This window comes from Suhomyces tanzawaensis, assembly GCF_001661415.1.
Source record: "Suhomyces tanzawaensis NRRL Y-17324 unplaced genomic scaffold CANTAscaffold_1, whole genome shotgun sequence".
NCBI lineage: Eukaryota > Fungi > Ascomycota > Pichiomycetes > Serinales > Debaryomycetaceae > Suhomyces > Suhomyces tanzawaensis.
Genome location: NW_017963636.1, coordinates 2,385,240 through 2,407,216, shown reverse-complemented (window position 1 = coordinate 2,407,216; position 21,977 = coordinate 2,385,240). Strand labels below are relative to the sequence as shown.

Sequence of the window (21,977 nt, the reverse complement as noted above, 5' to 3'; positions counted from 1 at the left end):
ATCTGCTTCATTTTAAGCTCTACTTCCTCTAGAGATCCCATGCTCGCTGCTCCTATTCAAGTCTTCATCCCCGTGCGTCTCCAATTCCTATACTGAAATCTAAGATAGCGATGGCCAGTGTATGCGCACGTGACCCGGACCATCTATATTTTCATCTCATCTCATCTAATTTTTCACTACATATACCTACTCCAAAATGGCTAAAATCAAGAAGAGAGGTGCCTCCGGTAATGCTAAGAACTTCATCACCAGAACCCAAGCTGTGAAGAAATTGCAGGTCTCGTTGGCGGACTTCCGTCGTCTCTGTATCTTCAAGGGTATCTATCCCAGAGAACCAAGAAACAAAAAGAAGGCCAACAAAGGATCCACTGCCCCAGTTACCTTCTACTACTCCAAAGATATCCAGTACCTTCTCCATGAGCCGGTGTTGGCCAAATTCCGTGACCACAAGGTGTTCGCTAGAAAATTGCAAAGAGCTTTAGGTAGAGGTGAGGTCAGCGATGCCCAAAAGTTAGACACCAACCGTCCCAAGTACACCTTGGAGCACATCATCAAAGAGCGTTATCCAACGTTTCAAGATGCATTGCGTGATCTCGACGACCCCCTCAACATGTTGTTCCTTTTCGCCAACATGCCTGCTACTGACAGAGTCAGCCATAGAGTCACTAAGGACGCTGAAAGATTGTGTAACCAATGGTTGGCATACGTCACCAAGCAAAGATTATTGAAGAAGGTGTTTGTGTCCATCAAGGGTGTTTACTACCAGGCCAACGTCAAGGGTGAAGAGATTAGATGGTTGGTTCCATTCAAGTTCCCAACCAATATTCCTACCGACGTTGATTTCAGAATCATGTTGACATTCTTGGAGTTCTACTCCACCTTATTGCACTTCACGTTGTTCAGATTGTACAACGACGCTGGTTTGATCTACCCACCTACCATTGACATCGAAAAGTTGAAGGGAATTGGTGGTTTGTCGTCTTACGTATTACAATCCAAAGACCAAGGTGTCAACGCATTGTTGCCAGGTAAGAAGGCCGTGCAACAAGACGTGGGTGAGGGTAAGTCGTTGTCCAAGGAAGAAATCTCCAAGGCTTTGGAAGCCGATGAGGAGGAAGAAGATGAAGAAGACAAGGAAGAAAACGTCGAGGAAATCCAGCTTGACGAGTTCACTGCCTCCAACAAGACCACCGGTGATTTGTTGGAACAACCCTCCAAATACGCTTCCCCAACATCCACCTTGTTCTCCAAGTTCGTGTTCTACGTTGGTCGTGAAGTTCCTTTGGACATCTTGGAGTTGTGTATATTATCTTGTGGCGGTTCCATTGTGTCCGAAATTGCATTGGATGACTTGAAGATCAACCAACCTGAAGCTTTCAAGGCGTTGGATTTAAGTAACATCACTCACCAGATTGTCGACAGACCAAAGTTGAGCCAAAAGGTTGGTGGTAGAACCTACATTCAACCCCAATGGGTGTTTGACTGTATCAACAAGAGTGAATTGTTGCCTGTTGGTCAATATAGTCCTGGCGAAGTCTTGCCTCCACATTTGAGTCCATGGGGTGATGCTGGTGGATACGACCCTACCAAGGCCCCAGAAGCCCTTGAGGACGAAGAAGAAGAGGATGAAGAAGTTGACGGTGAGGAGGATGAGGAAGACGAAGAAGAGGAGGATGAAGAGGAGGAGGACGAAGACTTGAAGGCTCAGAAGGAATTGGAACAAGAAGCTGCAGGTGTCAAGTTCTCCGACGTCAAGCAAGACGACAAGAAGAAGGCCAAGGGTAAGAAGAGAACTGCCGAGGAAGAAGAGAAGGAGTTGAAGAAGATCATGATGACCAACAAGCAACGTAAGTTGTACAAGAAGATGCAATACGGTATCGACAAGAAGGAGGCCAGACAAGAAGATTTGACTAAGAAGAGAAGAAAGCTCGAAAAGGCCAAGGGAGAGTTGGAAAAGTTGAACAAGAAGTGAGTGTCTGACTCACCATGTAACATAGTTGAAGAACTATTTGTCAGAATTGGCATTGATATAGATGTTAATAAAAACGCAAGCGAACTGCTGTAGATTCAAGAGCTATACAAAGTACCCGAAGGAAGGATTTTAGTATATCCATACAGTAAGTAGTAGTTATTTAACTCGGTGAGAACACGACCGGATATCTCAAGCGATTTCTGAAAATCACTACTCCATAATAGTTCAGCACGGCATGATACGGCAGACTCTTCGTCATATCCACTCCAAAGTGAGCCCTACACTTTCTAAGGGCCAAATACAATCATTATTCAAAGCGCCAACCTGGTCTGTTCAAGAACTTCTCCATGCTCCCCAATCGGATGTTTCGATAGACAAGGGAAGCGTCAGAAAAATCCTCAAATTGTCAGGTTTAAAGACTGATATCACTGAACAGGAGGAGGAGAGGCTTGCAGAAGCTCTTTCCACGCAAATGACTTTCATCAAACATTTGTACGAAGGCTCAGATGCTAAGGAACGGGAGAGCAGTAACGACTCCATTTTCAGACTCTTACCATCAGATCACGCTCATGGCAAAGAAGTCACCTTGACCAGTTTGCTTGAAGAGATTAAAAACCTCCGTGCTGATCCAGAGAAAGGAGAAGACGGATTTGATGTCTCTAAGTTGAGTGAAAGGAATGCGGCGTACTTCACTATCAAGACCTCAAAGTGACAAGCGTCTCAATCGTCTTCACACTTCTAAAATTCAATCAATGGACACAGGTGAAATTCTTCCTGGATGCATATCTGGGTAATTCTAAAAGGAAATCAATACAGAATCGCTCAACCTTCGTCTGAATAGTGTCTCGAACGAGACTCTTCACATATCTAGTTTGACATTTCAGAATTACGATATATAGTACATAGAAATCCTGGACGGGTACAGCGATCATCGCCAAACACTATACCAGGTGGAATTTGACTCCCCTAATTGCTGGCAGGAGTGGTCAGTTTCCGTTTTAGAGTCTATTGTTTTACCCTTGAATCCATAAACATTCTGTCGGGAATTTGCAACTCAAATAGATTTTTCAAGAATTCTTGTATTTTCAACAAGTCCTTATTGCCTTGATTTATCAACTCCACATCGGTTGATTTGGGTATGTTGATGTACGCCTTGATCTGGAAGTTATTGGACTCGTCCAAGAGTTTGAGCTTGATTCTGCCAGGGTGTGAGCTTTCTGTAGTGTCATCACGGACAAACACTTTAAAAATTTCAATGACTATATCCTTGTGAAAAAATCTGATGCCCTTGACCCAGTACTGATTGATGAGGTCGTAACCCAAGTCCTCGATAAATTGGAGGAACGAGTCTTTCTTTGCGTTCTTTGTGGCCACCTCAGGTACCTGTGTCTCTTTTTTGTCTTCTTCCTTGACCTCTGTCGTATCCTTCTTGTCGTCTTCTCCTGTCAAATCCACATGATCCACTTCGATGGCGTCCACATCCATTGCGTCCAAGTCAACCACTTCCGTGCTGGCTGGATTTTCCTCTGTTGCTGGTTCTGGTTCTGTGGGTGCTTGTGGTATCTCGCTGGTTGGTTCGGTTGGTGCAGTTGGTGCAGTTGGTGCAGACGGTCCTTCCTTCACCGTGGTATGCGTGTGGACCAATGTGCTCTCGTATATCGTCTGCGCTGAACACAGCTGGTTCTTCCCTGCTATGGGAATATCAGAGACCTGGAGAGTCCAATTTCTCTCCACTGGTTCGTCTCCACTGAACAATCGGTCTGCCAGGACATCATCATTATCGCCACCTTTCAAGATGGGAGCAGAGATGTCGAAGCTAGTGCTTGCCTCATCGGACCATGTGGTGGTGCATTTCATGTAATACTGTTCGATCTGGTTGACCTTGCCTGGTTCAAACTTGGGCTTGAAGATGTTGTGAGGTTTGGTTATTAAGGTGTATGTGGCGATATCTTGCGGGTTGGCCAAACCTGTCAACGCCTGGAGCGTGGACACGGTCTGGATGTACTTGCTGTGTGGAATTGACGACACTAGCGATAGCTGATGGACCATTATGGGCGTAGGATGGGTAGTTCGTGGTGGAACTTGGAGTGAGTTTTTGGCAATCTGTGGCTAAAGTGCAGGACGGGTTTGCAGTTGAATCTGGTGGATTGAGCACCTCAAATATATTTGGGAGGTATTCGTGGCCCAGAAACTCTCATCTTATTGGCCAGATATGTAGTGCTGGAATCTTTAGGCTGATGCTTGGATCTCGTTCTAGATGAAATCAGCACTTTTCGTGGGTATAAAACAGAACAGAATTGAATTTAATAGTGGAATTTTAGTGGTAGGAATCATTTTCGCAGCAGTAGTTCAAAGTCACAGATTAATCACATTTCCTGCTATCAGGTCTCTTAGCGGTGCAGTTTTGTTTGGTTATCTGATTGCAATCTCTTGATTATCGCAAAAATGAGATTATCTAGAAAGTAGAGATCCATTTAGTTTGCACGACTCACATGTACTGTTAAGTCCTGCCATTCAATACAAATAAAATTTGGTATTTGATGTGTGCTTCACGAAAAGCTTGGATTTTCAATGGATATTCTGATACTACGATGAATATTAGGAAAGCAATCGTTTATTAATGGTTCTACAATTTCGATATTATGATGCAAATTAGTTGAACGGCAGTTTGATGCGTTCAAGAAAATACCTGCCAATGGTTTTGATCCCAAATTCATTTCATTCATTGAGAAGTGTTTTTAGCTTCTCGATACCTCAACATGATTGGGTTTACGGTATTTTTATTACGACTATTGCCATATTTGGTGAACCTCCCTACAACTGGACCCTACCAATTAAGTTACTCATTTATGGCTTTCATCGAGGGCCATCTGTTGTGTTTTACTTGTTGCTGGGTCTATTTCAACTTTACTGGGACTGTAGAAACATTAGTTTGATTCGAAAGGCCAATTCGATTTATAAGGTACCGTAGAAGGACTACCCCATACCCATATCTCTAGTACCCGAAACTAATCAGCGAATCTCTCGTAATAGTATTTCGAGTAACCACTAGTTGGTGGCTACCCCACCTGTATTGCAACTACATTGCCAATTCGGCACAAGAATATCTATTATACACGGCTGTGCGCTAACTAGTTATACATAGCGGAAACGAGGCATTCGACGCCATCCGTCTGGCACCGGGGAAGCAAGCATGCCTTGAGGCAGACGACTATCTATCCTTCTTGGACTCTTCGAGCACTTCTTCGGAGCTGGTTTGCTCGGTGAATGCGGCAACAACGTAGCCGATCAACACCACATTGGCCACCAAAGCCGCGATTCCTCCACTGATGATGGCATTGTTGCCCGAAATGTATTGGACCACAAAAAAGGTGGTGATTGGGGCCACAATCATGGCTGCTGTGAAAAAGACCAACTTTTGGACCACGGATCTGGAGGTTAGTACTGGATGAGGAAGAGTATTCCCAAGGAACTGACTGTGCTGCCGCAGATGAACCGTCACAGCTACGGCTATAGTCAATCCGTCCTGCGGAGCCGCGTTGTACAACTACTTACTGGGGAATATCGGGAGCAGGCATGGTTGGTGAATAATGCTGGTAGACGTGCTCAGTTGAATATAGGTTGGTGTACTGCACATAGAGCTGGGACCTGAACATCCATACTTCACCACAACCACGTCTGGAAACTGGCTCCAAAGACCCCAGTGGTACCACCCGGACCTTAAGTTTCCTAGCAGCAGGCAGAACACCCCCAATCACTCTGTCTGCAACCACTACCAGTCCCCCAATCTGCCATCCGCAGCCACTATCCCCAGACCATCCTGCACACAGCACTTACTCCCGACAAATTATCATCACTCACCAGTTCTTCAACACAAACTATCCACTATGAAGGTCTCCAGTGTACTCACCGGCGCAGCTTTGGCGCTTGGAGTGTCTGGCTTTGCCGACACAGCCTCATTCTACTCGTCCCACGAGTTTGGCAGCTTCAAATACATCGAACAAGCCTCCGACGTCGCCCACGCCTTGGAGGCATACTCAGACACCATCTGCTCTCTTGGTGGCAAGCTTGTGATCTACCGTGCCAAGAACGTACACATGTCGGTGGACCAAGCCGTCAACACCATCAAGCACGTCCACTACGACAATTCCGATGCATTGGACTTGTCTTTGGGCCAATCGTGCTCAGTCAAGTACGTCGAAGGAATGGAGGCCTCAAACACGGACGAAAACGTGTTGATCAGAGACGTCGACAGTGAAGAACTTGCCTTGGATGTTAATGAACTCATGAGCTCCGGCAAGCACGTCATTGTTCAACAGATTCCTTCCTTCGAAGGTGCTAGCAAGCTCAAGGCATTCAAGGAATACATTGGAGAGCAATACGAGCACTTGAAGGGCCACCAGCACGCCAAAAAGGCCCAGGACTCTGAAGAAGAGTATCTCCAGGCCGTAAGTGAATTGGAGGACGACTTGAGAGCCGCAGAATCCTTCATTGCCCACGAAGGTGACTCGTTGGTGACCGCATTGGCTTCGCCCAAGGCCAGCTCCACCGCCGCACCAGTCGCTGACGCTCCAAAGAAGATCACGAACGCCAACCTCTTCACCACCTACCAATTCTTCACCCCAGGAATCTTGTCATGTGCCATTGTTTCCTTTGCATTGATCGGGATTTTGTACGGTGCCTTGCGCTGGATCTCCGCCTTGGAAATCAGTTACCATGCGTTCGAAAAGCAAGTGGACTACGAGAAGAAGAATGAGTAAGCTAGTGCTGAAAGGTAGCAGGTCCCACAGTAAGCCCATTTATATACCGACAATCGAACCATAGCCATGGTTGTTCAATTCTATAATATAAATTTTTGTCTCTAAATGAAAGAACCTCCAATCGAAGAGTCGGCTCGTCTGGATGCTCTTGTACAGTGCCTCAATATCATAGAAGACGCATAAATAAAATCAGATTTATTCTAGATGTCTATAATATCTGATTACATTGTTATTCAATCAGAGTTATTCCAGGAATGCTCGTATTTGCTAATATCGATTCTAGCATATATTCCGTATCACTCCTCTTCTGGCCAAAAGTTGGACCCACTGCTAATTTTATCAAAAGTTTGGTGAACCAAGAAAACGTTTACTAGAATGTATAATCCCAGCAAATATTCATTAGCCTTATTAGTGTCCCACCCCGATAATCACTTCATGCTAATTTGCTTGAAAACTGTGCTACATTTTTCTGATACAACGTTTGACTATTAGCAATTTTAGGACTATTTTCAGTAGTTTTCAATACTTTTTTTGGCTAAATACAAGGAGCTTTTTGGACTCACGAAAGATTTCCAATTAGTAGACATATGGAATGATCTTGTATGGCACACGTCTTTGGTACTCGAGCCATTGTTCACCATACTTTTCTCTGCACTTGGCATCATCTCTGGTTTGTCTGTGGAGCAACAAGACAGCGAAGTAGATGGCATAAAAGTAGGTCAAGGGTGTTTGGAATCCGGTAAGCAAGCACCACGACAAACCAACAAGCCAGTCGCCGAGGTAGTTGATATGCTGGGAGATGGCCCACCAGCCATCACACAACAACTTTGAGCCGGTTTTGGTCTTGATAGACTTGAGGTGGTCCAACTTGCCTTGTCTGAAATCGGATTTTTGGCGATTGGCGGAGTAGAACACGTAGAAACCACCAAATTTGAGGGCAAGAATAAGTGCACATTTCCAGAGGCCCAAGTGCAAGGTGTTTTCTGGCAATGCCAAATATCTGGCCTGGAGCGAATATGACCAGGGCAACCAGGCCAAGTCACCAAACGCCAACATGAACCCGAAACCGTCAGTGGTGATGTCCATCATGGTCAAGACACCTTCTTCGTTGAGCACGCCGTCCAACACGTAGAAGAGCTGGACAAAGTTGACCAACACAAGCGAGTCCGTCACCTGGCCCTGTGCATGGTATTGTTGGTGGAGGCAGGACAAATTGATCAACATCCAGAGCAACATACCAGGCTTCAACTCACAGAACATCTTGATGTCCCACGAGCCGATGCGTGGGTTCAACTCACGTCCGATGTAGAAGTCGTAGATGGGATTTCCAGAGTTACCTCCCTTGGCGAGGATTCTCTCTCTGGTACCCACGCCATTGGGCTTGGTGGTGGGAATAAATGAGCACACGTAGACAAACACAGACATAGCAAAGGAGAAAATGATGGTTACAAGCGTCAACTGGAGCTGGTGGGTGTAGATGAAGTGCAATTCGGGGAGATTAAGGTTGAATCTGTAGGCACGGGCAGCGAGAATGGCCAACAAGGTTCCAGCCACGTAGACACCGTTGATGTTGTACTTCAACACGGTGCCGTCGCGTAAGACAGTCCCGTCCATCTGTTTAGAAGGCGAGATCTTGTCGAAAACAACGAGGCCAAAGAACCAAGCAAGGTACGCCTTCCAGGAGCTGGCATCGAATGCCAAGTCGTACCATTCCTGGGTGGACGAGGGCACGATTTGTTGGAGTCTGTTCAAGTCTAACGACACGCCCTGAAGCGAGTACTTGTCATTGACCAAGAACGAAAAGATGCTGACCACGAGCGGCAAGAACACGATGATGGAGGAGGCTCCGAAGGCGCCAAAGAACTCCCTGTCGTGGGTTTTGGGGTTCAACATGGGAGGAATGGGATGGATGCTGGTGGTGAGAGTGGATGTTGTGAGCAAAAAATGTCAGACTGGATCGGCGAGACCGATTATCGATTGGAGCAGAAACAACGACGATCCTCGAAGGGTCAGCTGGAAGGCAAGGAAGTAGAATGGGTCAGACAGGAAAGTCTGGTTTAGGAAGCTGGAACAGTCAAAGAAGGGCAAGAGACTGCAAATAGTGAAGTACGGATAGAAATGGCGGTGGTGTATGGATGGAAATACTGAAGTACAGGTTTTGGCACTACAACAACGGGAACTACAGGCCTCTGGTGGCTCGTGGATACATCTATATAGGCAGGGTGGTTTGCTGGAGGATTTGCTTGGTGTTGCTAAACGACGGTTGGGAACGAGTGCGATGAACGAGATGAACAAGAACGAGATGAACGAGAGTATACGAGAAGAGGATGTGCGATAAACGAGCAAGTTTGCCAGTGCGGTGGCCCTGGACGGGAGAGAACCTGCAGAGCCATTGATGATGCCAGGATCAAGTTAGTATCAATCGCCTGTGTGGCTGGTGGTGACGAGAGATCGATCCGGCACAAGGTGAATAGTTCAAGCAACACCAGCGATCGATGACCACAATGGCTCCGCAGTTTTTTTGGTGTTCCCGTGATGGTGAGGTGTATTGCTGTGGAAATTCACAGACCGTAAACACGAAGTCTGTAGTGGTTCCCGTCGCCTGTAGTTGGAACGGTAGGTTCCATTGCTTCGGCTGGAATATTGTATTCAGGTATATTTACCAGTTTCTGTTTGGTGTAGGCCACTCCCAGTTCCTTTTATGAATTCTTCTCTGAAGTAGAATCATAATGCATTGAGGAAACGCTCCAGTCTTGTGAAAAAGCAACCCCAGTCCACACATATACTAACACTTCAAAGTGTTTGAAGGAGAACATATCAAAAATCATCCATTGTAGTTGATACGATTCTCAAGATAAGGGGAAACCGAAGTTGACAGCTAATCTCTCTTGGATATCCATTCGCTTTTGCACCCACTGTGGAACCGAGGACGCAACTTCAGAAGAATATTCTTCGCTCCATGTTACTTTGTTACTGGCTCTTCTTCCAACCGCACTCAATGAATATTGCTTCTCTCGTTCATCGCTCTACAGTTATTGCTCGTAGTACTAAACCCTATGAATATTGGTTCTCTCGCTATCTACTTGATGAATATTGCTTTTATCCATTTTGCACTCAGTGAAGACACGCATATTCCATAGCATTTAAGCTTCTTCTCCGCATTGGGCTATCTATGAAATTCTTACTGAAATGAAATTTGTGTTGAACCAACTGGGCCTTATTCTCTGATCCTTTACAAGGAAAACTTGTCTACCAGGAGGACATGCTCCATAAAGTAGAATCCGGAAAGAAAACGTATGTACAATCTCTGGGGCTCTTATCTTCTAGAAATTGGTCGGAACGACCAAAACTATTCCTGATTGTACCATCGTATCTTTCTCTAAAATCATGCTTCTTCCACTACAAATGTAACCTAGACTTCCACACTATACCAGATGCAAAGATTCATCACCTTGCCACATGCTCCGAACACCCCCTCCCACCCCATCCTACGGGTGCAAATTCCACCCGTACTGGGCTTTGATGGTTTGGGGCTCAGATCCTATGCACCTGTGGTGACCGTGGCGGATCCTGGCCCGGCACTGTGCCACCAGGGTCAATAAGATAAGCATGGTTTGCAGAGCAATTTCTGGCCCTTCACGGACGACAATAGGTCAGTGGCTCGCTTAGTAACCCGGGCTTGATCTTGGAATACAGCCGGAGATCTGGAGGTCTAAGCCACAGTGATGGTGAGGATGCAGTCCCCGCCAGCGGAATGTCTATTGGAGAGTCACCATTAGAGTGCACGAGATTCCAAACTATGAGGGTTGAGTGTCCAAGATTGAATGATATGAGTCGAAAGCACGAGATTGGCGTGCTACGAAGTGTGCAACGGTGGCTCCTCGAGACAGACGGATTATTTCACCATTCGCCAGCCGTTGGGGCTTGGATGTTTCAGCTGGCCAGTTGTCAAACACCCTATAGAGTTCTGTGCGGCATCGGATCGGTTGGCTGTACTACGCAAATGGCTCATGGGCAACAATAGCCAGGCCTTGTCAGTGGCCAGTGACACGCCCGTGGCACGACAAGACCACCAATGTCACCACCTCGACAACAAAGCGCTCACCACTAACACCTAACAACTCCCCACCACAACAACTCCCCACCACTTCTACCACCACATCTACCACCACCCCACCAGGGTCCGACGGGGTTCCGACGGGGCTCAACAACCTTCGACGCCTTATTTTCGTCCTCCGGCTCCTAAACCGCCAGACCATCTTCGAATTCAAAATTTGCCTGTTTGGGATAAATTGCGTGCATCCAAATTACACGCGTTAGTCCGTGCTGGTTGAGTATTTTTCAGATCGGACGCTCGTCTAATTCGTCTAATCGTAGAGGGACCAGTTGTTACAGGGCCCAGCGACTGTCTAGCAACTATCCAGAGTAACACGCCTACCAGCCGGCTCCGGCTCCGACACTTAGCCAGGTGGGCTTTTGGCGCAACGATCTCGCTATTTTCTGCCTGCATTTCATCCCTTCCGGTCCCCATTGGGCCTATTGTTATCTGGGCTTATTTTGGTTTGGCCCGAGCTGGCCAGGCTACGGTGAAGAGACAATACCGTAGTGAGAGTACGAGAGTACTACCAGTAGATAATACCAGTAGATATACCCCCATTGAGGACTCTGCCACAACTGGCCCTCTAGCTCTGTAGACGCTTTCCACCACCAGCACCACCAGCACCCCCACGCCTCCATCACTCCCTGCCTCGGGTCGCCCTCCACACTGCCGTCTCGCTGCCCTCGCACAATCCACCGTTGCTTTTGGCCATTTCACCCAGCATTGTTTAACGTAATCGGCATTGTAGATTTTTCACTCCACCACCCAGCCAGTTCCAGTTCCAGCCTATCTCCGCTAGCTCTACACTACTGCCCCCCGCCTATTCACAGCCTGCCTACATTCTTAGCCCCCTCCTCCCATTCTTAGCCTCCCGTCCCATTCTTAGCCACATCGTCGCACGCCCATCCTGTAAACTGCGCTCCAGCGAGATTTACAACATTTTCACCACTACCGCCAGAACTCCCACCACTTCCCTGCCACCACCACCGACACGTTGCCCCCCTAATCCTGGCTCCCGTCGCTCCCTGCCACCACACCACCACCACGGACCCCATTGGATCCTTCTGTCGCTCGAACGCCCGTTTTTCCGTTCCGTTCGTCGTCCCGTTCGTCTCCACCGCCTCCCTGTGCTCCCTGTGTTGGATCCATGCACTTGTTGACTGCTCCTTACACCATGCCGGACCAGCACTCCCCCAACGGCGTCTACCAGACGCTCCCGCCAGCGCCAGAGTTGCCCCAGTACCAGCTAGTGGCGCCTCAGTACGGAACAGGCGCCCCTGGCTATAGTCCAGCACCTCCCCATGCATTTGTCCTGCCCAGCCAGTCGTCCTCCAAGTCGGCTAGCGGGACTTCCACGCCCCAGGTCCGCAAGAAACGAGGCAGACCCCCCAAGGCCACCTCGTTGTCCAGCAAAATCACCACCACCTTGAACATCAGCGTCAATACCTCACCATTAAGTGGTCTGCCTACAGCCGAGTTCAACTCCAACCAGATCGTCAAGAGAGGCGCTCCCGACTTCTTCACCCCGTTGATGCGGATCGGGTCTGCCAAACAGAAGAAGCGTAGAAAGAACTCGGCCAGCTCCTCGGTGGGCAGCTCGCCCAGCGTAGCCAAGAGGGCTAAGTCCAATACGGCTGCTGCCATTCCCACTGCTGCTGCGGCTGCTCCCCACATGGATAACCTCTTAGTGACTCCGTTGTCGTCAGCTATCAACGGGTCAACCTTCACTCCCTACCACCAAATCAACTCCAGGGCCTTGGACAACATCTCCATGATCACCCAGTCCGACCAAGTACACAACCCCCAGATGTTCAACTTGCACAACAGTGACGTTTCCTACTACAACACGCCTCCTTCCTCCACCGTCAAGGGCCACTTCCCAAACTACTTGTCCACGCCCCAGTTTGTGGGCAGCGCTAGATCCCCCGTGTTTCCCACTCCATCGAGGACCGAGGAGCGGCCTCAGTCGCAGGCACCAGCGTTCATGGTCACCTCCAGCACCCCCACCCCTAATGTCCATAACCAAGACCCCATGAACATGTCTCCAAACAATAACTTGTTGCCTCCTGTGTCGTTAATCCCATCCAAAATGGATTTCTTGGAGCAGCAGCAGCAGCAACAACATCATCAACAACAGCAACAACAGCCACAACAGCAACAACAGCAGCAGCTTCACCAGGACACTCAATGCCAGACCCCTCAGTCTGGGGAAGCCTTAAAGGAGCTGCCCAGAAAGGAGCTGCCCAGAAAGCAGCGCCCACAACGCACAGCCAAGGCCCAGCTGGTGGTTCCTCAGACCACCAAAGCTTCGACTCCACCTACAAGCAACTACCTGTTGAAGTTGACTATAGATGACCTGGGAAAAGCCATATTCTCCAGCGACTTCTTCGCTTCCGAGCCCAAAGAAGTGTCGCCCACTGTCGAAGTGTCTCCTCACACCAAGCCTTTGCCTGCTCCTGTTAAAGCTAAGGCGGTTTCAAAGGCACCAACATTGAAGAAGGAAGCCAAGTTGCCCACCGTACGCCCTAGATTAACTCATGCAAACTCGGTAATTGGGATTGAAGCCCAGTATATCCAGAAAGAGCAAAAGCCTCAGATCCATGAAAACGTTAATCCTGCGAATGGTACACCTGCTGCATTGAGAAGACACAACTCGGATATCACTGGATTCACCAACACAGTTCAGAACTCGTCTTTAGCCTCAATTAGCGAGCAGGGTAATATTACTCAACCGCCAATGCCACAGACTCCAAAGTACGATGACAACTATTTATACACATCCACCGGATTCACTCCAAACACTAACTTGGGTTTCAGTTTAACCCCACAATTCAATTCTATGATGTACTCTATGATGAGTATCAATTCACCTCAGGTCAGAAAGAACAATCAGGAATTCTTGATGAACCAAGAATTCTTCATGGGCGGGCAACCACCTCAACAGACCCAAGATTTCAGATTCGATCAAGATAATCTGACTTTGCAATCGCACAAGCCTCAAGTTGGACCCTCCAACCCTTCGCTTACCGCCGGTGAATCTACATCCACGGGCGCGTTTAACGATGGTTCCATCAACATGACCGACTTGATGAACTTAGGTAACTCTACCAATGACTATGATTCCAAGAACTCTGCTAAACCTTTCCAAACTCCATCGTCATCAGCACCACTGTCCAATGAAGATTCTGGTGATGCACGCTTAGCATTAAAGAAAATCATACATGTTAAAAGAAAATAGTTGTTTTTCTCCTAGTCAATTCATGATCAACTCCCACGATTCATATGAACAGAGACAGTCTACTCATCGATTCCATGCATTAGATATACCGTATTTTTATTCACTTCATAACACTCATAATATGCCATTGCCATTTGGTTCGCTTTTGATTTCATTTACGTTGTTTTCGTTCTCCCTACATCAGGATGTCTTTATAGCATTACACAAATTATATTTATCACTAGATTAGTAAGTGTTTAATGTGGACTTAATGTCAATAACCACAACTAGCATTCGTAAAATTTGGATGTCAATATCGTTATAGAATCTCCAAGTCTCGCTATTTTATTTGCTATCAGTGGACAGAAGGTAAAACCTATCCATTAATATCATTCTCTGAATTTCCATTTACAGTAATGATAGTTCCAATGAAATATGTAATATTTTACCCTTGTTGACAGAATTTTACGTACTTGTCAAAATCGATGAAATTCGTGAATTGATAAAGAAAGTTCTAGCTTCATTTACAGGATAGAAAATGTTTGCCGTGTTGATCAGGGTGATTTTTTATAAGATTCATGCTGATTAGGCAATTTTTATTAAATTATTAGAGCACATACTTGTCGCCAATTTTATGCTCACGACATACTTAATATTCATTTCACGTTAATAGGCGAAAATTTGCTGGAGCTCAATTAGAAACGATTTTTACCAACCCAGTTGTATAGCGAAATTGAGGCATGTTTCAATATAGGCTCGAATTGGTAGAAATTGTAGCTATTGGTAGAGTATACGTTAACATTTTGCTATTTCACTTGACGATATACCAACGTATATAATGGTTTTACCCAACATAGGATAGTTTTATCCTACCTCGGAAGGTTTTACCAGGAATATTATGGTTATACATGGCATATGAAGGTTATACATGGCATATTATGGTTATACATGGCATATGAAGGTTATACATGGCATATGAAGGTTATACGTGGCATATGAAGGTTACACAGCGCATATGAAGGCTATACAGCGCATTTGTAAGTTTTACCATGCGTTTTATGGTTTTGCCTGGCATACGTAAATTTAGCCATGCATGTGGAGAAACATCCACACTACCAATATGTTGAAACATCCATACCACCACCAAATATTGTCGTTATACCAGAAGTTCTACTTGGTTTAACTACCATCCTCTGCAATCAAAAGCAACTACATATCTCCGGTTCTCTTGACACCCAGATCAGATTTCGCAGCCGCACATTTGTCAGACCGGGTAATCCTCAGTCCACCCCGATGGCACCAAATCATCTGGTTTGGTCGCACGACCTGAAAAATTTTTCAACTCGCACCACTATAAAGACAGTGAAATATCCACCCCTAGACTTTTTCCACTAGTTGTTGATAACATAAAATGTCTCACAGAAAGTTCGAAGCACCACGTCACGGTTCCCTTGGTTTCTTGCCAAGAAAGAGAGCTGCCAAGCAAAGAGGAAGAGTTAAGTCTTTCCCAAAGGATGTTAAGTCCAAGCCAGTTGCTTTGACCGCTTTCTTAGGTTACAAGGCCGGTATGACCACCATTGTCAGAGACTTGGACCGTCCAGGTTCCAAGATGCACAAGCGTGAAGTCGTTGAAGCTGCTACCGTTGTTGACACTCCACCATTGGTTGTTGTTGGTGTCGTTGGTTACGTCGAAACCCCAAGAGGTTTGAGATCCTTGACCACCGTCTGGGCTGAACACTTGTCTGAAGAAATCAAGAGAAGATTCTACAAGAACTGGTACAAGTCCAAGAAGAAGGCCTTCACCAAGTACTCCGCCAAGTACGCTCAAGATGGTGCTCAAATTGAAAGAGAGTTGGCCAGAATCAAGAAGTACGCTTCCGTCGTCAGAGTCTTGGCTCACACTCAAGTCAAGAAGACCCCATTGACCCAAAAGAAGGCTCACATTGCTGAAATCCAAGTCAACGGTGGTTCTATCTCCGAAAAGGTTGACTGGGCCAGAGAACACTTCGAAAAGGAAGTCTCTGTCGACTCTGTCTTCGAACAAAACGAGATGATCGATGTCGTTGCCGTCACCAAGGGTCACGGTTTCGAGGGTGTTACCCACAGATGGGGTACCAAGAAGTTGCCAAGAAAGACCCACAGAGGTTTGAGAAAGGTTGCTTGTATTGGTGCTTGGCATCCAGCTAACGTTAACTGGACTGTTGCCAGAGCCGGTCAAAACGGTTACCACCACAGAACCTCTATCAACCACAAGGTTTACAGAGTTGGTTCCGGTGCTAACGAGTCTAACGGTGCTACTGAATTCGACAGAACCAAGAAGACCATCAACCCATTGGGTGGTTTCGTCAGATACGGTCTCGTCAACAACGATTTCGTCTTGTTGAAGGGTTCTATCCCAGGTATCAGAAAGAGAGTTGTCACCTTGAGAAAGTCCTTGTACGTTGACACTTCCAGAAGAGCTTTGGAACAAGTTAACTTGAAGTGGATCGACACTGCCTCTAAGTTCGGTAAGGGTAGATTCCAAACCCCAGCTGAAAAGCACGCTTTCTTGGGTACCTTGAAGAAGGACTTGGAAAAGTAAATTTGATTAGATAGTTTCGTATTAATATTAAATTATTTGATTAACAGTTGTAGATATTTCGTTCGTGAACGTTTTACTTCTCGAGTACTGAGGTGTGATGTATCTCTTGGGACTGTTCGGAGGAAACACTACTGGACATTTCTCATACCAGCGTAGCTGAAAATAATTTGAAAAATGTCAAAAAAGTATACGACCTCGTTTCTCAACACAACCTGACAATGACCTTATACACCCACTCAGTAACTGTCCTCTGTTATAGCCCTTTCTAAGCATGGCCCTATGGCCTGAAAGTTCCTCATCGATTTACCATATGCAGTCCGGTGGTGGGTATTAAAAGTAAGCTCTAACTCTACACAGCCATTGCAAAAAGCGCCCATCTCGGCAAAGTACCATTCCAGCCTAGTAGGCTCCTGGAGCGCCTACTCTCGCCATGTCCTTCTATCGGTCCAGCTAGCTTCTTCCCCCACCTATTTCAGTAACTACCCTAGCCCTGCACGTGACTGAAAAATCAACTCATCTCTTCTCAAAAATCTATGCTTCCACTACAACCCCAACTATGTCGTCGAGTAAGCAAAGGGTCGCCCAAGTAAGAAACCCTACTCTTCCAGCCCAGACCACCCCTGAGCAGAGGTACTGGAGGGGATACGTCAATCCCCAGCTCGTCAAAGAAAACCATCCCATCACAAAAATCCATTTCAATCCGGTATCTCCAAATGACTTTGCCGTGACTTCCTCCACCAGAATCCAGGTTTTCTCATCCAAAACAAGACAGGTGGTCAAGACGTTCTCCAGATTCAAGGACACGGTGTACTCTGGTGAGTACAGGTACGATGGTAAGTTGTTGGTGGCCAGTGATGCTACCGGATTGGTGTCCATCTACGATGCATATCAACCCAGAAACCTTTTGGTGAGTTTGAATCCATCCACGCATTCCACACATGTGGCCAAGTTCCACTCCACCATTGGAAACCAGTTGGTGACGGGATCGGACGACAGAATTGTGAGATTATACGATATTTCCCAGACTACGAAAGGACCTATTATAGAATTAAGAGACAACTACCACGGAGACTACATAAGAAGTGCCAGCTTCATTCCCGGAAACCCCAACTTGATAGCCACCGGGTGTTACGACGGCATTGTCAGAGTGTTTGACACAAGACAGTCCTCCTCCAACAACCAACAATTGATCGCCCAGTTTAACCAACAGAACCCCGTCGAAGACGTGCTTGCTATATCCCCTACCACCTTGGTCAGTGCTGGTGGTCCACAGGTCAAGATCTGGGACTTGGCCAGAGGTAGCCAGATCCACGAATTGAACAACTTCACAAAGACCGCCACTACTTTGCATGATACTGGAGACAAGGGACTCTTGGTGGGTTCATTGGACGGACACGTCAAGATCTTTGACTACACCACCTCCAACTGGGACGTCAAGTTCGGCTGGAAATTCGGCAGTGGAGGTGTGTTGAGCTGTGGGGTTTCTCCAGCCTCCAACAACCACAAGCATTTCGTTACTGGTTTGACATCTGGTTTGATCACCATTCGTACCAGAAAGACAGAGCCAAAGGTGCCACAAGGCATCAAGCAAGAGAAGTCCAATGCCTACAGCAGAATGATGAGAGGTAGAGACTATGCTGGCGAAGAAGAGCACCGTTCAGTATCATCGTCTGTGCAGACCAAAAAATTGAAGCAGTTTGAGAGACACTTGAATGGTTTCAGATGGTCTGAGGCCTTGGACAGTGCGTTTGTTCCTGGGGTTTCCAAGGAACAAACCGTTACTGTCTTAAACGAGTTGAAAAAGAGAGGTAAGATCAGAATTTCGGTTTACGGTAGAGACGAAATCTCGTTGTTACCCATTTTGCAGTGGTTCACCAAGAACTTAGAAGACGTGAGATCCATCAACTTGTATTGCGACTACATCGGAGTGATATTGGAGATGTACGGACCCTTGATCGATAAGAGTGTGGTGTTGGAAGAATGTTTTGCAAACTTGTTGAAAAAGATTAGCATCGAAATCCGCAAGTGTAAGGATGCCAACGAGATTGGAGGTATGTTGGAGCTTTTGACGGTTTAGAGAGTCGTGGTGGGTTTTGATGGCGAGACCATTCATATAGTACAATAGATGTCTATCTGGAGTTGCTGACGGAATTTGCGAATGTAGAATTGGTATTATATTACAAGCTATGATACAATTAGTAGATTAGAAAGTGGGACATTAGTGACTAGTTGAGGGGTCTTTATCATAAGTGTGTTGTAGCTCAACACGAGGTAAGTCGTCGAGGTGTTCCACGTCAATTTTGTCGCTTCGGTCTTCCTCTTTTCTTTTTCTTCTTTGCGAGAGTAGCCTCCACTACGTTGCGGCAGTGTTCAGAACAAAACCACTTTTGTTTTCCTGTAGTGAACTTCAAAGCCTCGACTCTGTTAAGCAATCCCACACATTTATAATGGAACCACTCTCCATTGGGGCACGAGTCCTCGTTGTCACACGCGATCATATCGCCGAAAGAGCCCTGCTTGCAAAAGCAGTATGCATTAGTATCCTCCTGTTCCTCTTGCACTTCCTCTTTTACAGGCACCGGCTGCTTTATCTTTCGAGCAGGTTTCTGCTTAGATTTAAGCTTAGAAATCTTGCCATTCGGAACCACTTTTGCCTGGGGCACTTTGAAGACTAGCTTCAAACCAGTATTTCTTGCTTTCTTGCGGTGGCCGCCTGCCTTGACCTCTTGGCTCTGTTGACTACGCAACAAGCCCTGCTCTTCGATGGCCTCTCTTTGCGACACTAGTGGATTCTCCTTGTAATGTGCCTCGAGCTGCTTTCGCAACTCCTGCTGTGAGATGCTCTTGTTACTGTGGTCTTGGGAATTTCTGTTGTGTTCTATGATTTGTTCGAGCTGTTCTACTTCTTCATTTAGACCAAGTTTATGAGTTATGAGTTGATTTTTGAGTGCCTGTGACTCCAGTATAGCCTCATGATGGTACTGTAGGACTTCTTTCTTGATTTGTACTATTTCTTGGGCGACTTCATCTTTGTTTGAAGACGAAATTGACTGGTTCTGAAGTCCGAGGAGTAGCTGATTTAGTCTATTTCGAGCCTTGTGTATGTTTATATTCAAGGATTGAACCACCCATATTGACCTTATAATATCACAAGGAAGATGATCTGTGGTCGATATGAAGGCGCTGTTTATGGACGAGGAGGATACCACGGAAGTCATGGCCAGTTGAGTAAGGAAAGATTGTTTTGATATATCTGGACGCGTGCTCGTAATCACGTGAGCGTATCACTTGAAGATGGTAATTCTTTCCGGATAAATCTTCTTGATGAATGATAAATAGGCATTTTTGACTCTACTTCCTTTGAATATACTCCAAAATCTGTATCTTGCTTCCTCAGTCTGAAAGCGCCACTCTAACACAGGTAGAACTCAAAAATCATAAAATGCAACTGGGGTTTGTACAAATCCTCCAAATTAGGGGAAGATGTAACAACGGACATTAATAAGTAAAAACTATACTGCATCATTTCTTAAATGGGCTGTGGCCCTCTAGAGAGTCTATAGGAATTGCGAGCTGCTGTTTGTCTTCTATCGTAAACTACGGAGAAAGGGAAACGGCGTTCCGATATCGCCCGATGATCCTGACCCGGGAGTGCATACAATTGTTTAATAGTTACCCAGGCGAAGCATAAACTTGACAGTAGTGGACCTGCAACAGTCAAAAGAGGCAGGGTTGGACAGTAAATTGCAACTTGCCGTGCCCTGAGCAATTAGGGGTTCTTGTTGAATATTGGAGATTTGAAATTGATAGCAATATAAGTAGTTTTGAACTAGGAAAGCGGTGAGTCACCTCAAGTTCGACTAGTGGAATGGTAATTAATTCCCTGAGTGCTTTGGACTCCTCAAATCAGACTGTTATTTGAGCATTTATTTCCAGTTGAAACTAAATTTGGCATTTACTTTTTAAAACCAGGTGTCTAGAAATTTTGTCCAACAGCGAACGAAAGATAAATTAATTACCGAATAGCAAGAAATTTGGGGAGAAGGTAGCAACTCTGGAAGGCTTACTCTACTCGCTCTTCCCATTTGTGGCCACTCTAACTTCCCTTTCGACCTCGTTTTGCCCGCACTGAAACCACAGCTGTCATTGCGCAAGTTCCAGCTTATGATAATAGCCCTGGCTGCCAAGATCATTTACCGTTTCTAGCCCTTTTCTTTTCGATCGTACACCAGTGTGCATACGGAACCCTGAGGGTTATAGGCTCTTGGCATCGATGCCCTTTCATACTTATATAGGCCCATCGGCCCGTCCCCGGCATTTTCCCCAGAAATGAGTTCGCTAAGCCCGCGGGCCGATACCTGCGAATCTGGAAACACCTACAATGGAGAATACCTAGGTGCAAGAATATCGGCAGTATTCGTGCTTTTGGGAGTGTCGGCCATTGGTTCGTTCTTCCCTTTGGTTGCCAAACAGTGTCCGTGGATAAAGCTTCCCCCCTGGGTATTTTTCGGTACCAAGTACGTAGGCACTGGGGTCATTGTGGCTACTGGGTTCGTGCACTTGCTTGCAGAGGCCCACGAAGCCCTCACCAACCCGTGCTTGGGACCTCCGTTCGACTACCCGTGGACGGAAGGTATAGCGTTGATGGGGGTGTTTCTTATCTTTTTCATGGACCTCATCGCCCATCGCAAGTTGGAGCAGAAAGAAGCAGAGTGGGCAGAGAGACAAGAATGCATAGAAATGGCCCAGGCTTCCGAAAAGGAGTTTCCCATCATCAAGACCACCGAGGAGAACACGTATCAACAGATCCTCAACACCTTGTTTCTCGAGTTTGGAATTGTGTTCCACTCGGTGTTCGTCGGCCTCTCGCTAGCCATCGCAGGGGACCAATTTAAGTCTTTGTACGTGGCCATTGCTTTCCATCAGTTGCTAGAAGGTTTAGGTTTGGGAACGAGATTTGCTACTACACCATGGCCTGAGAAAAAATGGTATGTCCCATGGTGCCTATCTTTAGCATACACCCTCACCACCCCCATTGCGATAGCCATCGGTATTGGGGTGAGAAAGTCATATCCTCCTAACTCCAGAAGAGCCCTCATCACCACTGGTGTTTTTGATGCTCTCTGTGGAGGGGTTTTAATTTATAACAGTTTGGTCGAGCTTATGGCCTACGATTTTTTCTTTTCTCCGGATTTCAAAGGCAAGAACGGGATGGCCAACACTATAAAGGCCTATATTTTGTTGTCCATCGGAGCGGGCATAATGGCGGTAATAGGCAAATGGGCCTAGTCACCAGATTCTTTTGTTGCACTGGAATCTCCAACAATTTAACATTTCTTATCTGATGT

At 46.4% G+C, this 21,977-nt stretch overlaps 13 protein-coding genes across 13 annotated transcripts; 9 read left to right on the top strand and 4 right to left on the bottom strand.

The window, feature by feature from the left end:
* Nucleotides 1-193: 193 nt before the first annotated feature.
* PES1 (mRNA-binding ribosome synthesis protein) lies at nucleotides 194-2,064 on the top strand (the record flags this gene model as incomplete). Its single annotated transcript, XM_020207262.1, has 1 exon — nucleotides 194-2,064. The coding sequence occupies one exon, from the start codon at nucleotides 197-199 to the stop codon at nucleotides 1,970-1,972; it is 1,776 nt and encodes a 591-aa protein (XP_020067511.1). The 3' UTR covers nucleotides 1,973-2,064.
* Nucleotides 2,065-2,267: 203 nt separating this feature from the next.
* CANTADRAFT_38264 (glutamyl-tRNA(Gln) amidotransferase subunit F) lies at nucleotides 2,268-2,639 on the top strand (the record flags this gene model as incomplete). Its single annotated transcript, XM_020208746.1, has 1 exon — nucleotides 2,268-2,639. A coding segment is annotated over one exon (372 nt), but the record flags the coding sequence as incomplete, so codon positions are not given.
* Nucleotides 2,640-2,831: 192 nt separating this feature from the next.
* Nucleotides 2,832-4,125, bottom strand: MED18 (Med18p). Its single transcript, XM_020206303.1, has one exon. The coding sequence runs from the start codon at nucleotides 4,019-4,021 to the stop codon at nucleotides 2,978-2,980; it is 1,044 nt and encodes a 347-aa protein (XP_020067509.1). The 5' UTR covers nucleotides 4,022-4,125; the 3' UTR covers nucleotides 2,832-2,977.
* On the top strand, nucleotides 4,126-4,439 carry CANTADRAFT_143499 (uncharacterized protein). The gene has a single exon (XM_020206302.1). It carries the CDS (start codon nucleotides 4,230-4,232, stop codon nucleotides 4,404-4,406), a length of 177 nt encoding a protein of 58 aa, XP_020067508.1. The 5' UTR covers nucleotides 4,126-4,229; the 3' UTR covers nucleotides 4,407-4,439.
* Nucleotides 4,440-4,584: 145 nt separating this feature from the next.
* On the top strand, nucleotides 4,585-5,021 carry CANTADRAFT_143455 (uncharacterized protein). Its single transcript, XM_020206301.1, has one exon. It carries the CDS (start codon nucleotides 4,644-4,646, stop codon nucleotides 4,941-4,943), a length of 300 nt encoding a protein of 99 aa, XP_020067507.1. The 5' UTR covers nucleotides 4,585-4,643; the 3' UTR covers nucleotides 4,944-5,021.
* Nucleotides 5,022-5,063: 42 nt separating this feature from the next.
* Nucleotides 5,064-5,548, bottom strand: CANTADRAFT_24920 (uncharacterized protein). Its single transcript, XM_020207261.1, has 2 exons — nucleotides 5,528-5,548; nucleotides 5,064-5,403 (listed from the first exon to the last, which is right to left on the bottom strand). The coding sequence occupies exon 2, from the start codon at nucleotides 5,364-5,366 to the stop codon at nucleotides 5,184-5,186; it is 183 nt and encodes a 60-aa protein (XP_020067506.1). The 5' UTR covers nucleotides 5,367-5,403; nucleotides 5,528-5,548; the 3' UTR covers nucleotides 5,064-5,183.
* Nucleotides 5,549-5,859: 311 nt separating this feature from the next.
* ABG1 (Abg1p) lies at nucleotides 5,860-6,732 on the top strand (the record flags this gene model as incomplete). The annotated part of the gene is made up of 1 exon (XM_020211434.1): nucleotides 5,860-6,732. One exon carries the CDS (start codon nucleotides 5,860-5,862, stop codon nucleotides 6,730-6,732), a length of 873 nt encoding a protein of 290 aa, XP_020067505.1.
* A 576-nt stretch (nucleotides 6,733-7,308) lies between these two features.
* Nucleotides 7,309-8,625, bottom strand: ERG24 (delta(14)-sterol reductase; the record flags this gene model as incomplete). Its single annotated transcript, XM_020206502.1, has 1 exon — nucleotides 7,309-8,625. The coding sequence occupies one exon, from the start codon at nucleotides 8,623-8,625 to the stop codon at nucleotides 7,309-7,311; it is 1,317 nt and encodes a 438-aa protein (XP_020067504.1).
* A 3,024-nt stretch (nucleotides 8,626-11,649) lies between these two features.
* On the top strand, nucleotides 11,650-14,355 carry CANTADRAFT_24917 (uncharacterized protein). Its single transcript, XM_020207260.1, has one exon. The coding sequence runs from the start codon at nucleotides 12,006-12,008 to the stop codon at nucleotides 14,067-14,069; it is 2,064 nt and encodes a 687-aa protein (XP_020067503.1). The 5' UTR covers nucleotides 11,650-12,005; the 3' UTR covers nucleotides 14,070-14,355.
* A 1,104-nt stretch (nucleotides 14,356-15,459) lies between these two features.
* On the top strand, nucleotides 15,460-16,629 carry RPL3 (60S ribosomal protein uL3; the record flags this gene model as incomplete). The annotated part of the gene is made up of 1 exon (XM_020209069.1): nucleotides 15,460-16,629. One exon carries the CDS (start codon nucleotides 15,460-15,462, stop codon nucleotides 16,627-16,629), a length of 1,170 nt encoding a protein of 389 aa, XP_020067502.1.
* Nucleotides 16,630-17,178: 549 nt separating this feature from the next.
* Nucleotides 17,179-18,807, top strand: UTP15 (snoRNA-binding rRNA-processing protein). Its single transcript, XM_020207259.1, has one exon. The coding sequence runs from the start codon at nucleotides 17,186-17,188 to the stop codon at nucleotides 18,704-18,706; it is 1,521 nt and encodes a 506-aa protein (XP_020067501.1). The 5' UTR covers nucleotides 17,179-17,185; the 3' UTR covers nucleotides 18,707-18,807.
* Nucleotides 18,808-18,941: 134 nt separating this feature from the next.
* On the bottom strand, nucleotides 18,942-19,847 carry CANTADRAFT_36245 (uncharacterized protein; the record flags this gene model as incomplete). The annotated part of the gene is made up of 1 exon (XM_020208670.1): nucleotides 18,942-19,847. A coding segment is annotated over one exon (906 nt), but the record flags the coding sequence as incomplete, so codon positions are not given.
* Nucleotides 19,848-20,958: 1,111 nt separating this feature from the next.
* On the top strand, nucleotides 20,959-21,918 carry CANTADRAFT_88279 (ZIP zinc/iron transport family; the record flags this gene model as incomplete). The annotated part of the gene is made up of 1 exon (XM_020211433.1): nucleotides 20,959-21,918. The coding sequence occupies one exon, from the start codon at nucleotides 20,959-20,961 to the stop codon at nucleotides 21,916-21,918; it is 960 nt and encodes a 319-aa protein (XP_020067499.1).
* Between the last annotated feature and the right edge of the window lie 59 nt (nucleotides 21,919-21,977).